The sequence below is a fragment of the Bacillus rossius genome, chromosome 3 (genome assembly GCF_032445375.1).
Source record: "Bacillus rossius redtenbacheri isolate Brsri chromosome 3, Brsri_v3, whole genome shotgun sequence".
NCBI classification, from domain to species: Eukaryota; Metazoa; Arthropoda; class Insecta; order Phasmatodea; family Bacillidae; genus Bacillus; species Bacillus rossius.
This window is the reverse complement of record NC_086332.1, coordinates 30,283,311-30,297,862: the sequence shown is the minus strand read 5'-3', so window position 1 is coordinate 30,297,862 and position 14,552 is coordinate 30,283,311. Positions and strand designations below refer to the sequence as shown.

At 31.9% G+C, this 14,552-nt stretch overlaps 1 protein-coding gene across 2 annotated transcripts in view; it reads left to right on the top strand.

The window, feature by feature from the left end:
* The window catches only part of LOC134530455 (mediator of RNA polymerase II transcription subunit 17), a 45,276-nt gene extending 32,892 nt beyond the window's left edge, over positions 1-12,384 (top strand). Inside the window, exons 9-11 of one of the 2 annotated variants that reach the window (XM_063365278.1) lie at positions 6,595-6,743; positions 7,274-7,483; positions 12,147-12,384. In XM_063365278.1, coding sequence (XP_063221348.1) covers positions 6,595-6,743; positions 7,274-7,483; positions 12,147-12,198 — 411 coding nt within the window. In that variant the 3' untranslated portion in view covers positions 12,199-12,384. Of the gene's footprint in view, positions 1-6,594; positions 6,744-7,273; positions 7,488-12,146 lie in introns of both variants that reach the window. The other variant, XM_063365280.1, reaches the window with a different exon arrangement.
* The last annotated feature ends 2,168 nt before the right edge of the window (positions 12,385-14,552 follow it).

Below are 14,552 nucleotides of genomic sequence, written 5' to 3'. Positions count from 1 at the left end.
TAATAAGCTGTTCTAGTACAGTAGAACCCCTGTCATACACTTTTCAACGGAGAGCACAAAAATGGTGTATGATGCGGGAAAGTGTATGAAAAGGGAATGGCAATAATACATTTTTTTCCAATCTACATACCAGCATAATGTCAGATTAAAATTAAATACATAATGAGTAAATAATTGCATTATATTAATGAAAGATATGAATTCATCATTATATATACATGTAATAAAACCACCATAAATGTAAAATACAGTCCATAATCAAGTAAAGCAGTCCTTTCTTGGAAGGAAAAATAATTAGGCTATTGTAAACAGAAAATCATAAATTTTTGCTTGTTTGTTTCATTTTACAAACAAATTTATGCAACAGAACAATTTTCAATAAAATTTTAACTTGAAAAAAGTATAATGCAAAACAATCCGATCGTAAGAAAACAATAACAAACTGGTATATTCAGTTCAAAGATTAATGAATGCACAAAATATGAGATCCGTGCCTTGGTAAAGCGTGTGCACCATTTTCATAATCATTGCTAGTTTGCGCCACTAGTCTCGCTTGGTGCTGGCCATAGATGCTACTATAGTCGCCGCACGGTAAGTTCATACTTTTAGGAAGCCCTGCTTCAAGCTGGGATCTATTTTCAAGGTGACTATGTATCCTTCCGCCAAATATCAACAATAACATTGCCATGTGGAAAACCATGTGACTACCACATGGCAATGTTTTGTTTGGGTAACTGTCAAATAGGGATGTAATTAATGGATAATAAAATTACACTGCAATTTTTATAATTGGTTAAATGTCAGTAGAAAATGTCATAACACCATGTTTAATAATTCAAATATTAAATATAAAAAAATCTAAGCAAACTTTTATAGTTTAGAGTTTAAACCCAGCGTGGTGCTGTGTCTTAACATAATATCTATAAAAATTGATGTTAAGTTTTACTAAAGAAATTTTGCTGCTTCGAGATTACTATATCACAAAGTGCTATGGTTGAAAGCATGAAAATTATGTCAGTATCATTTATGAAGAATTTAACTTTAAGAAATTATTCAGTATGAGGTAGCTATGTAAACTGTTAGTTTCCTAAAGCCGTGAGTGCCAGGCACATCACTGCCATTACATCGAGAGGTCATTTGTGAATAGAAAATAACAAGTTAGGGTAAATATGTAGTTGGGCGGTATTTACGAAAAAAAATGTTAAAAATCCGAAAATACCTTTATTGTATGCTCTTCAACTTCCTCTTTTCATTAAAAGCGGCGGAGGTAAGAAATTCCGAAAATACCTTTATTATATGCTCTTCAACTTCATCTTTTCATTAAAAGCGGCGGAGATTAGAAATTCCAAATACTTTAGGAGATATCGAATTTTTAAATTTCATCACAATACCAGTGCATTGATGTGGCGATTATCATTGTTTCTTGTTTACCTACGAGTATCTACTTTTTTTATTGGATAATGATGTCACGTGATTGTTCGTGATAGGCCAGAATTCAAACGAACCAATACGTGATTATTTAGTTCATTTATTGTTTAAAACGGTGTTTAATTACCGCCTCCAACTTAAATGAGTTTTTAACGTTTCTAATTTTAAAGTCTTATTTGTTATTTTGATATTTTTGTGCAAGTAATAAGTAACAAAAAAAAAAATACGTGAGTTATTACTGTGCATCCTTTGTTACGGGTTTGTTAGGTAAAGTCAGTTACATTATAAATAATTTAAAACTAAAGAATAATTAAAATTAATTCACATTATTTTTAATGTCGGCTTAGTTTGAAAGTATTAATAATGTAACTGACCTGACCTAATCAACCATTTTATTAATTACGCATTGACGATTCGCGTATTCACGAACACACGGCAAAATAACAAAAATGGCGTCGCTCGAATGGTTTCACGGGTCTTGTATTGCAAAATTAAAAAATTCGATATCTCCTAAAGTATTTGGAATTTCTTATCTCCGCCGCTTTTAATGAAAAGAGGAAGTTGAAGAGCATATAATAAAGATATTTTCGGATTTTTAACATTTGTTTTCGCAAATACCGCTCAACTACATATTTACCCAAGTTAGTAACACTTTTCTGGCACTACGAACAGAGTCAAGTATCGGTTAAAGGTTATGGCTAACCAACATGTGTTTTGTAATTAGAGGCATTATTTTCTATCAAGCAGAATAAATTTTAAATTCAAATTCTAAGTTATACATTAAACATTTCTGTAAGTGTGTATTTTTATGTGTCTATGTGGTTTGTCTCATATAAAAACTATATCACTTAAGTATGTACAATGCAGAAAAGAAATTGTTGCCATAAAAAACTTAACTTAAGAATCTGTAATAAAATAAATATATTAAATAAATCGAAACTCAGCAATAAATTATCACTACCATCAATATTATGTTATATTCTGTAATGAAACTAATGTTTAAGAATCACATATAAACACAGCAGAGAAATTACATATCACTAAACACGTTATCCAGAACACCTGTAATTAAAAAGCATACATTAGCACATTTACCCTGAGCATATATTCAAATGCTGTATTTTTTTATGGTTACAGGTGTTAACAAAAAGTCATGACAACAACCTACGTAGAGTTGAATTTCTACTCAAGTTTTTTAAAATGCATTCTAATTATTGACAATTATGTTTCCTAACCTAACCAAAATTAACCAAAATTTACCAAACCTAATTTCATGTAAATAAACCTCATTTGGGTTGGGTTAGGTTACATTATGTTGGTTGAGGATAGGTTATGTTAGGTTAGTATCTGTGTACATGCCCTTACATTTAATATGTTTTGCTTGTGGGACATTACCTAATATATAAACGAAAATATAAGAACGTGTCTGTTTGTAATTTGCCCGACATTCAAAACAAGAAAGCTGCGAGGAAGGTACTTTTACACTATTTTACAAACACGCTCCAACCTAACGGAACGTTTTCACGCACATACTTTCATAACGTGTTAATTAGTCACTCACTTTTTCACGGTGGTGACGCCCAGATCTAGAAGAAATGCTGTCATTTCTGCGACATCACCCTGTTCCAGTTGACCTGTATTCATTAACATCGTAACTCTTCGTGCCACGTTGATAATATCGTGCTGTCTCCTTCTTTACATTCATTTTAATAACCTAACAAACCGTAATAACTAACACAAAGTTACACTGTAAAAGCAATAGTTCACTACAAGTTACAATTAAGACAACCCTTTAAAATTAGAAAATTAATTAGTACACAAATACACTGGATGTTTTCGGAAAATCAGAAGTCGTTTTGAGCAAACAAGCGTTCAACATGGCTCGGGCCGACACACAGTTACGTAGGTGATTCATCCGCAACAGCTTGCAACGTCATCTGTAAACAAAATAACTTAACTTTCGTATATATTAAACAATATTACTCCAGGATCTGGAAATAAACATATGTGAAGCATTTTAAGCAATATTTATCGTTATTTCAGCTGTTAAAAATTACATACTAAGGAACTATTTCTTCAAGTGTGTAGCCAACATACCGATAAATATCGTTGCCACGCGTGTTTAAAAACTTACATATAAAATTAACAAATACAAATTATTTCAGTATTCATACACACGTACGGAAACGTAATAGCTTGATAAATTATGTCGTCCTATTTTGTTTATTTATTTGTCAAACAAATTGCGCAATAGTAAACCAAATATTCTTAGTTCCATTTTTCAACAGTTCTTCCCAAAAGTACGAACTTACCGTGCGGCGACTATAGTGAAGTGCACAGTGTTCCTGATACCATCCATATCTATGGTGCGATAAAGTTATTTTCTTACATTTGCAAAGGTAAACAATGTACGTTTTTCAAAATAAAAGTATTAAAACGTATTTTATCAGGATGAAAATAACAAAAAAAAATTGGTATTTTTTAGGACTTTTCCGCTTCGTAAAAACGTATGAAACGGGAAATTAATGATTTTATAAGTGAATGTTCCGGGAAAGTAAACCATTGTAAATATAGTACTTTCGGCGGGACCAAAATTAATCGGCGTATGACACGGGGAAATGTATGAAACTGGAACGTATCATCGAGGTTCTACTGTAGTTGTATTTTGTACGATGGCGACTCAAAACTTAATTCAATACAAATGAACAAGCATTCCGGTATCAAAAAAATGTATCGAACTTACAGTTTCGATACTCGATACTTTGCGATACCGTTAAGTATCGAAGGTATCGAGGTATCGAAAATTACATCACTAATCACAGATCATTTATATAATTCACATAAACAGTAACACTAGCATAATTAAATAAAGTTTAACTTAACATGTTTGAAAACAGTTTAAACATTGATTATGGACTATTATCAATACACACAACCTGTATCAGCTGCAATGTTTGTTTTATCAAAATTCTATTGTATATACCACAAAAATGATTTTCTTCTGATGAAAGAGTAAAATGTGGGCCTCATCTTGCATTCTGGTGAATACAGTAGTTTGAATTAATTGGACAAAAGTAAATTACCTGTATTTAATTAGTTTTTTGTAAGGGTTTTTTTACAGTTGTCTTTTAGCTGTAGTTGTATTTACTACTTTAGAATACTCTCATAATGCTTTAGGATGTGCACAACAAAAAATAACCAACAAAACATTCACGTAAGACAATACAATACAGGAATACAAAATTGCAGGCGCTGCATGTAAGTAGGCACAACCTGCACCACAAGCAGGTAGGCTCTACATGCAGAGGACAACTGCAGGTAATTACTGCTAACAGGACTAACACAAGGACAAGGACAAAAAAAAATCACAAAGATAAGAAGTATAACTACAGTACAAAAAGTGTAAGGGACAAAGAATACAGGTATTAATGCCAGATAGCTAACAAGAATTTGTTTAGACTACAACTGAATAATTTATTTTATGTACAGTTAGCTTATTGTCTACCAGATTATAAAACGTTTATTAAAGTTGGATATAAGTCTAAATAATTTAATTTTTCTTTTATTAAGTTCATAATCAACTATGGAATTAAGGAATTGTAAGTCCAGTAATATCAAGAATATATTTACAGTTTATATTAGAGCAATAATAATTTTTAATGAAAAAGGAATTTAGACGCGCTCTGCTGTCTGCAAGAGAGACTAGCATGGAATAAGAAAACTTTTTGAGATCAAGAATTTTTTATATTTTATTTTGTAATGATTCAGTTCTTTCACTATTAGATGTATTAATAGAATTACAAACAACTGAACCATATTCATATTCTAAGTTAAATCTGGTTAGAGATAAATAAAGAGAGATAATGGAATTTTGATTAGTAGCAAAGTTCTTTTGGAACTCTTGAATAAGTAATTTACATGCTGATGAAAGTATATTGTGGCTCCTAAGATAATACCAAGGACTTTTAGAGAAAAAGTTTTGGGAATTACAATATTGTCAAATTTGTAGTAAAATTTTATTGGCAGATATTTGCTAGTGAAGGAAATAATTTTTGTTTTGTCATTTATTGATTGAGTTTACATTCATTGTTGATTTCATTGATATCAATTTGAAATAGTTAACAATCATATAATTGTTCTGCAAATTTTAATATCACCAGCAAACAGGATCCCATTGGAATGGATGGGAACGTGTGAAATGAGTATTTAAAGAGTATTTAAGAGTAAAGTTGAAAAGGTATCACCTTGTGGTACACCAGAGCAAGCATTAAAGAGAGCTGAGTTACTGGTGTTAATAGATACAATAAAGCTTCTATTATTGAGATAGCTGGAGAACCAGTTCAGTAAACTATCACTTAGACCAAAATTGGAAAGTTTTTTTAAGTAAAATAACATGGTATACAGTATCGAAAGCATTCACAAGATCAAAACAGGCAGTGACCTGACCCCTACTTATGACTTAATTGTAAATGGGATTGAGAAAGGTGATAAGATTATTAGCTGTGGTCATTTCGTTTCTAAACCCATGTTGATATAGTGAAAAACTATTTTTGAGAAGAGGGAAATTAATACTATTAAATATTATTAATTACTTTTTTGAAAAAACTTTTCAGAATAGGTAGCTATTGGGCGATAATTATAAACATTAATTTTTGTACCACTTTTATGGATAGCAACTACTCTTATTTTCAATCTTTAAAATCTTTATGCATCATGAAACATAACCATAGCAAAACCATACATGTACAACTTTGGTTGGCCCCAAAGTACTCTTGTATATAATACCTTTAATGCTATTGTTAACATGTTAACATCAAAGTACTAAATTTACTGTTGCTAAAGTAGAAAGATGGCTTTTAAAGTGTTTGAATTGGTGATGGGATGGTCCGTCCTTCACTCTTTTCGGTGTTGTGGGTTTTTAGAGGAACCATTCGAACCGGAACTGACAGTACTTACGTCCATGGCTTACATGCTTCTCACTGATGTTCATTGATTCTTTTTTGTTATTAAACTAACCTTATTTTTATATCATGCCTTTGTTCATTGTGCATTTATGTCCCATGTACATTTATCACTACATACCTTATTTCCGTAAGTTAATAAACTAATAAATTGTATCTATAATTTTCATAATAATTTGTGTTACTTTCTGGTTTGCTGTTGTAGATTTACCAGCACCAAATCAATGCCGTGCACTGCTTGGCAAAGTGCATGGGCTGGCAGTTCCTGTCCAATAGCTCCCACTTGGGCCTGGGGGCTGTGGAACCATTAGGAAATGCCAGTAGCTGCATATTTGCTTCACCTATTGGGGACAGGTAAACTAAAAAATTTGTTTCAATTTTAATGATGTACTTAACATGCATAATGGTATGCCTTGTAACTAATGACAATTCTCAATCAGTGTTTTTTTCTGGTTGAATTCAAGAATTTACCAGGAGTGGAATTGTTTTTATTTGAATTTAATGGCGAGTTCTCACGTGGTTTAGGAATTTTCTTAGGATTCCTTCCCCCCCTCCCCCCTATTTTTTTCCCCCAGTTTTATTTTGCCATTTCTAGGCTGTCCAAGAAAAAAAAGTACATATATGTGTTTCTCTGTTTTGGCATCCTGCATCCACAGAGGCATCATTTTATTGTTTTAAAACAGTTAATTTTGGTTATTATAATTGTTATATGTAGATATCATATGTATATAAAATATGTAAAATTGAAACAAACATTTTATATTTCATGTTTGAAATAAAACTATTTGTTGTTTATGGTGATGTCAAATATGCAAACTGAAATTAGCTAATTGTTCTTTTTGGGATGTTTTGAACAAGTATTTAATTAATAATCTTATTTTCAGAATGATTGCTGTGCGCTGTGAGCCGCAGACGGGAGTCCAGGTGTCGATTGCCCACTCTCCCCGTAAAGACTTTTTCCCTGGTCAGCTTGTAAAGGAACGTAAGTGGGAGAATCTAGGGGGAAGCTTTAAAGAGGTGCGGTGGGATAAGATGGAAGGAAAGAATTTCCTCAACAAGATGGAGTTACTGATGTCTAGCCTGACCAGCTCACAGTAGGTACATATCTGACTTTTATCTATCAGCATGAAGATATTGATATTTTATTGTAATACAGACACATTGACTCATTTTTTCCAGTTCAAGCTTAGTGATTTTTGTGTGTTATTTTTAGTATGTATTTTCAACCAAATATGTACATAGTTGTATTTGACATTCATAAATATTCCAGATTGTCTTTTGACATAAAAAATATAAATATTAAGAACAATGTTTTTGAGGTCAATAATTTTTCATTTATATGCAAAATAAAACTTTAAGATAAGAAAGAAGCATTTAGAGAAAGGGAAAAAATCATGTTCAAAATTTTTTGCCATGGAACAAAAAAAAAGTTATAGAGGAAGAGTGTTTTTTTTATTTACTTATTTTTTTTAAAGGAAAGACTGTGTGTTTTTGAAAGTTTAGGTACAAACATAACTCATGTTCACATTTAGGTTGTACATAAATTATTTTAAAATCTTTAAGGAAAGTTTTATGTAGAGTATAATAGTGTGTCATGTCAAAATGGGCAGGTTTCTTAACACTTTTTTTTGTCCTAATAATGGGTTTATATATATTTTTAATTAAAATCAATTCTTCTGTGGATCAAAAAATAATTATGAATTTTAAAAAATTAATGAATTTCTGCATTAAAGTTTCAGATCATTGCTATTTAAAAAGCAAGTAAAATGTCTAGTTTTTAGGAATGTTGTTCATCAGAAATGACGTAGTCAGGTTCATTCCTGAACGGTTTTAATAAATTATACAGTCTGTCCACATTATGAAAAGTCAGGGAAGTTGAACAGGTCAGGAGAAATCAAGGGATTTACTTGAAATCCTGGAAAAGTCATGGAAATCCCCCAGTGACAGTAATTTGAGAGGAAAATGTCATGCTTCAGTCTGCCTTCACTCAGACTGTGAAAGGTTTTTTTTTATAATTCACATACACACACACTATAAAACATCATATGAAAGGTTATGCTTAAATTTTCAAGCAATAAAGAAAGTGGGAAGAGAACTAGGCCAATTGTAGAGATGGTGGAGGAATAGATTTTCTTTAATTCTCGTATAAAATTTCTCAATAGGTAGATTTAAAAAAAAAAAAAACCTTTGGGAAGTTGGAAATTTTGTCCAGGAAAATTTTATTATAAATTTTTTTAGACAGCCTGTATGTTGTTGTGTTAAACAGGTGCAAAACCTCTCCCCAGAGGTGTAATTGTGTTAGTGAGGCGGGATAGTAAAGGCGATGCTCATCGGTGCTTCTAGCATGTTATCGCCTTTAAGCGCAAGGCTCTGAACTAGCGTGCTGTCTTCTCGTCATGCCTAGGACAACTATGAAATTTGAGCAGTGACCGTAACATCCGTTACATTATATGATGGAGAAATGAAGATAAAGGGGTAATGCAAGTCCCTTAAGTGCTTTCACAAATCGGTACCTGTTGTTTATGCCAAAAAATTACTCTGAAAACATGCCTTGTAGCCATTTTAAATCTTCTAAAAATACAGTTTAAAAACTTAATCTGGAAACAAAACTACTCATCGGCCCTCAATGAATTCTCAAACGCTTTTCGTAAACAGACTCGAGACTCCACTTGGATATCTTGAGTAGTTTACGAATCGCGTGGTTTTTCTTGAAGCTCTGCACACCATATGTGTGCCCAGGTAGGCGAGAGTCTTCAGTTATACTTTGATTGTGCCAGTATAGCCGTCGGACTTTGAAGGCTGCTGTAATAGCAGTAACTGAGCGAGGTGGCATCACATTCCAGTCCGGCCATCCGGAGTTTGTTTCTCCGTTGTTTCCCGAACTCACTCCAGGCAAACACTGAGATGCTTCGTTATTACAGGCCTTGACTATTTTTTGTCTGTTTTTCAGATTTTAGTTGTGTGTTTCCTTTGAGGTCATTCTGTTTTCAACCGTAGAGCGTTATTTGTAAATAATTGTATGTTCAGCATTCATCACTGCACACTTTTTCTTCCCTTTCATGTGAAATATTCATTCAAATTATTCTTGCTACTTAAGTAACTTTGAACTTTGTATCTTCACTGAATCAGTGCTGCCAACTTTCAGGCACACCAAACAATAATCATAATTATGTTACAATGAAACACGCTTTAAACAAATGCAATAATTATAATGTTCATGCCAAACACTAAACTCAGACACTACAAAATAATTAACATTCACTCATATACAGTAACAAGCTAAACCATCAACCTTTTAATTTTAAAAAGCTAAATGATATTTCATTATTGATATCTATGTTAAGTACTTTACAAAAGGTTTTTCTTCTTATTACATGAGTTATACAAGTCATTTATCGTACAAAAGCTGATACAATATCAGAAGTGTCATTAAGTTTCTCTGTTTCAGTATTTAAAAAACACTTTGTAATTCTGTAACTGGACATCTGAATTAGCAATAACTATGGGAAATTCACATTTACAGTAAAAGCTGTTCAACCCAGATTAGAGAATGTCAAAACATCTTTAACGGGAGGACCAAAAAAATATTAATTCACGGTACAGTGATATATAAAAAACGTAGAAATAAGCTGCTCTGTGGCTGTATGTATGCATTTGTAGAATTGTGCAGTTGTAATATGTATGTTTACACTAGAAAACATGAATCCGTTGGAAAAATCAGAATGTGAATAGCTCGTTCAGTGCTGGGTTACAGACTGTACCGAACCGAAGTATGTCGTATTAAAGTGCTCCAACTGTACTGCCAGCACTGCTATTCAGTTTGAACAGTGTAACAGTATGCTTATTTCATTTTATTATTTTATATAAGATCATTGTTGGCTGTTGTGATGTTGGGATTATTTGTTTGAGTTTAATTTCTAGCCATACTTAAGTTCAGTATTAACAAATGGAAATTTAAAAAAAAAAAAAAATCTTCAAAGTCTTCTCATATAAAATTATTCATGAAAATTGAATATTTTTCAAAACAAAATTTAACCTACCGTTTAACCTTTTTTACACTTCACAGGAATCCATGAAAAATTGATCTACTCTATTGTAAAATGGAAAAGAGATAAATATATTAGGAACCATAATGGAGAAGTATCATTTGAAAGAAAATAAAAAAACCAGCAATGCATTTTTTAAGCCAATAAAATTTTAGTCAAACTGATTATATACATAAAAATAGAGTATTATTTGAAATTTTAAATAATTATCAGTTATTATTTGTTACATATAAAGGCAATGTAATGTATAATGTTGCAGAAAACGAGTCTTATTTCTTAATAAATCATCCTCGCTTTAAACATATTATGTACTTTTTTTTTCCCAATTGAATTTTTGTGAATGGGTTGTCATTAGACTACCTATTGGTAATACAAAATGTAAAAAAAAAAAAAAAAAAATTGATTTGAAATGTTAAATTAAATATAAAATCATTCACAAATATTGGCAATTTTTTAAATACTTGCAGACCCTTAGTTTGCATTCCTACTTTTGTAAGATATTCTGGCCATTTCACTTGTATTATCAAAATATTAAGTTTAGCGTAAAATCACATCCTTTTGTGCGATTACTCCTAAGGTTATCAAGCAACTGTTACGTGTGAAGCTGGTCTAGAGAAAAGTGTACATATTTTCTTTGTGACCAGATCCACTGCTTCAACATGGTCTTGACACGTGATAGAGATGTGTGAGCATGCATGTTTATTCCTGCCGTGAGGTGGTTTTGTGGTCAGCTCTCACCCTTTTCACCAAGGAGATTTGGGTTCGATTCACTGCGGGATCAAACCCGAATTCTACGCAAGTGGGAAACGTGGACGTTGTTGTGAGCCTGTGGGTTTTCTGGGTGCTCTATTTACCCTCACCAATGCATTCTGTCAGTGCTCCATTCTTATCTCATTGCCTCTATAATCTGTCTCGCACTTAGATATCAGTACAGAGTAAATGGTGAACACTGTTGCCAGATTGCTACTTACCTGGCTTATTAACATTATAAGTTTTTTTTGCTTACTATTGTTAATTATAATATGTTTTAATTTTTTTTAGTTTTACTGTTTTATTTAATTTACTAAGACCACAAAATAGTTTCTATTTCCAGTATTATTACAGTTTTTGTTATTCTGCCAGAAAAAAAAATAATTTAATGTTAGCAGTCAGTCTCTGTTAATATCAAGGCATTCCACAGAAATATGTGCTGCACTCAAAAGTGCCCAACTTTTTAATACTAAATGATAAAAAAATTGTTAAAAAAACAATTGACCTCTTTCAACTACATTTCTTTAGAAATAAAATATAGATATAATATTATGTTTTGGAAGAAATACAACTGGAAAAAAATTATTTCCAAAATTCTCATACCAAATTTTATAACATTACAAAGTTTTGTCTAAAACATTTGTGCTCTGTGTTGTATATCTGGCAATAGAGTAAGTACACTGGAAAAATGACAGCGCTAATGGCAGAAATTGTGTATTGGAAAGAGAGAGTAAATGCTTATTAAAATGCATGCTGCAATCTAATGATAGGACATTATATAGTGATGCCAATGTCATTGAAATATTAAGAACTACATTCATTCATTCATTCATTCATTTCCTCCTTGCTAGTGCTTTCTGTTGTCCCCCGGGCATCCCTCAACGTGGAAGTGTGTGGCGGGACTTGAGTGAAGTTCTGCCATGCTAACCAACCGTTGAACAAAGATTTCTCTTTGTTTCAGTGACGTGCTGCAGCTCTCGTATCATATCAGCCACAAGACGCCAGTGTGGTAAACTTTTATTCCCTAGTGCCAGCACATTGTTGGTCTCCTGATCTCATTGCTCATGTGGCAGCAATAATTTGGATGTTTTTCAAGTGTGATTACAGGGTGGATCATCTCAGCTGCCACATAAAAATGTAATAATTTGTATAATTTATGTTGTGTAAAAATATTGTTAATAGAAGTATTAAGATGTTAATTTTTTTTTACATCAGGTTGTATTATACTATGCTTATCCTGGGTAACAGCCAGCCTCAATTCCAGTTATGTCTCCATTCAGCTGTTTCCAGCTTCCCTTTCTTCTCTTTGTTGTTCCCAATTCTTTGGGGGCATACTTTGAGTCTTTTTTCTCCATATGTCAAGTCTATCATTTTCCTTGGCAAATGTTTGATTCCCAATCTATACACAGATTTTTTTTGTCATAAAATATGTCTTCAAAAAAACGGTATATATGTTACTATCCCAAAGAAAACAAATTACTGCAGTTAGCCAAATTTTTTGGTCCGCTTTCTTTTTGTGTTATTACTAATTATTTATCCTCAAAAACATAAGAAAACTGAATTAATGTTCATGTATGAAAAAATACAAGAAATGGTCTATTTATTGAGGAAGTCAGTTAACATTAAGACATAAGATATAATGCTGAGCAAGTCTCCTGAAAGAGTGGGGAAAATGATTGCACTCTGCCATGGGCCTCAGTTGGTTAGGTCCTCCATGAGTTATAGATATTAAAATGCTTTAAAAATATGTATTTATATGCAGTATTTACTATTTAATAACTATTTGGGTTTTATGATGACAAATGCTAAACCCATCTACAACCTGAGTCTTAAAACCTTTAATAAGTTTTGCAAGTAAGGTGAGCTGTCCTCCCAAGTAATATGTGAAGACAACTTGAGAATATGTCTGTTGTTCAGTTGTGTGGCTCTCCATGTCTGATTCTGAGTTATAGCCCAGGAAACAAAGGTTTTAATCTCAAATTTTTTTATCCAAAGCTGTATTTTTTGCACAGTAGTAGATCTACTATGTTTAATAACATAGCGAAAATTTTCCACTGTAGACCTTGTGCGTATCACTGAAAATGTGCAGTTAGTCCTTGATGACAACGGCACACAGCTTCCCATTTATGCAGTTTCTAACGAAGACTCCATAATATCACCAAAATAATCTAGAAATGTTAGTATACACATTAATGTTGAAAAATTAAAGTAATAAAATAAGTTTATTTTTATCTCAGTCAAGGACATAAAAACCCTAGTCACATAAAAATAATGGGTCCAAAATAATAATCACTTTTGCAAACATTGTTGCATTTTATTAAGCTGTAAAGTTACATATTTTTCAAGATGCTAGCGTAATTGATTGTATCACTAAAGTGTCAAGAGCGTAGCAGTGTTTTGTAAGTACTGCGGCAGTGTTATAGCCGCAAGTGCTGGGGTGTATAATGCTCCCACAAATTCAAGGTTTTTTTAATCTCCACACTGACATTTAGTACAGTGGAAATATCGTTTTATAATAACATGTGTAAAGTTTATCTCGGAAAACCTTGTGCTTCACACCAAAAACATGCAGTTAAGTCTTAAATAATAGCTTCTTGAGCACTCCACAATATTACATTTCTTAAACGTTATTATTACAGTAGACTTCAATAATCAAAATCAAAATAAAAATAAAAAAATTCTACTAATAAAATTGAAAAAAATGTTTAAATATGTTTTACTTAATAGGTACACTAATATTAGAAAAAAAAGGATATTATTATAATTTACAAGGAATGAAAGTACATATTAAATAAACGGGGAAAGCCTCATGCAAAAAATACTGAATATAGGTTGTTGCTTATTTCTTAAGATTGAAATTGGCATATGAATTGAGAGTTTGGTACAATTTATCTGGCTGCTGAATTGTTCCGAGCATGGTAGTGTGTGGCGTTCTGCGGCTGTGCTAAAGTCTCTTGGGCTGGGACGATTTTCGCTCCTAGCAAAGGTTTTTAATGTATAGAAAATTATTCCAAAGCTGAACAGTGTAAACTGTTCCTAGTAACATATAAAAATTTTACTGCCGTAAACCTTGTGCGTCACTCCAAAAATGTGCAGTTAAGTCCTAAATTATAATTTATTGCAACGATCCGCAAAAATACATTTTGTAAATGTAATATTTTGTAGTAGGCTGTCAGTATGGACACCAAAATAATAATAAAAAATATATATAAAAAAAATTTATAGTAAAAAAAAAAAAGTTTTAACATGTTATCATTATTAGAAGACAATTTATTTCATTAAAATTAAGAAACTAATTTTATTCAATTTTATGGAAATATAAATACACGTTACATAAATATGAAGAGCCCGGCGTTAAAATCTAATT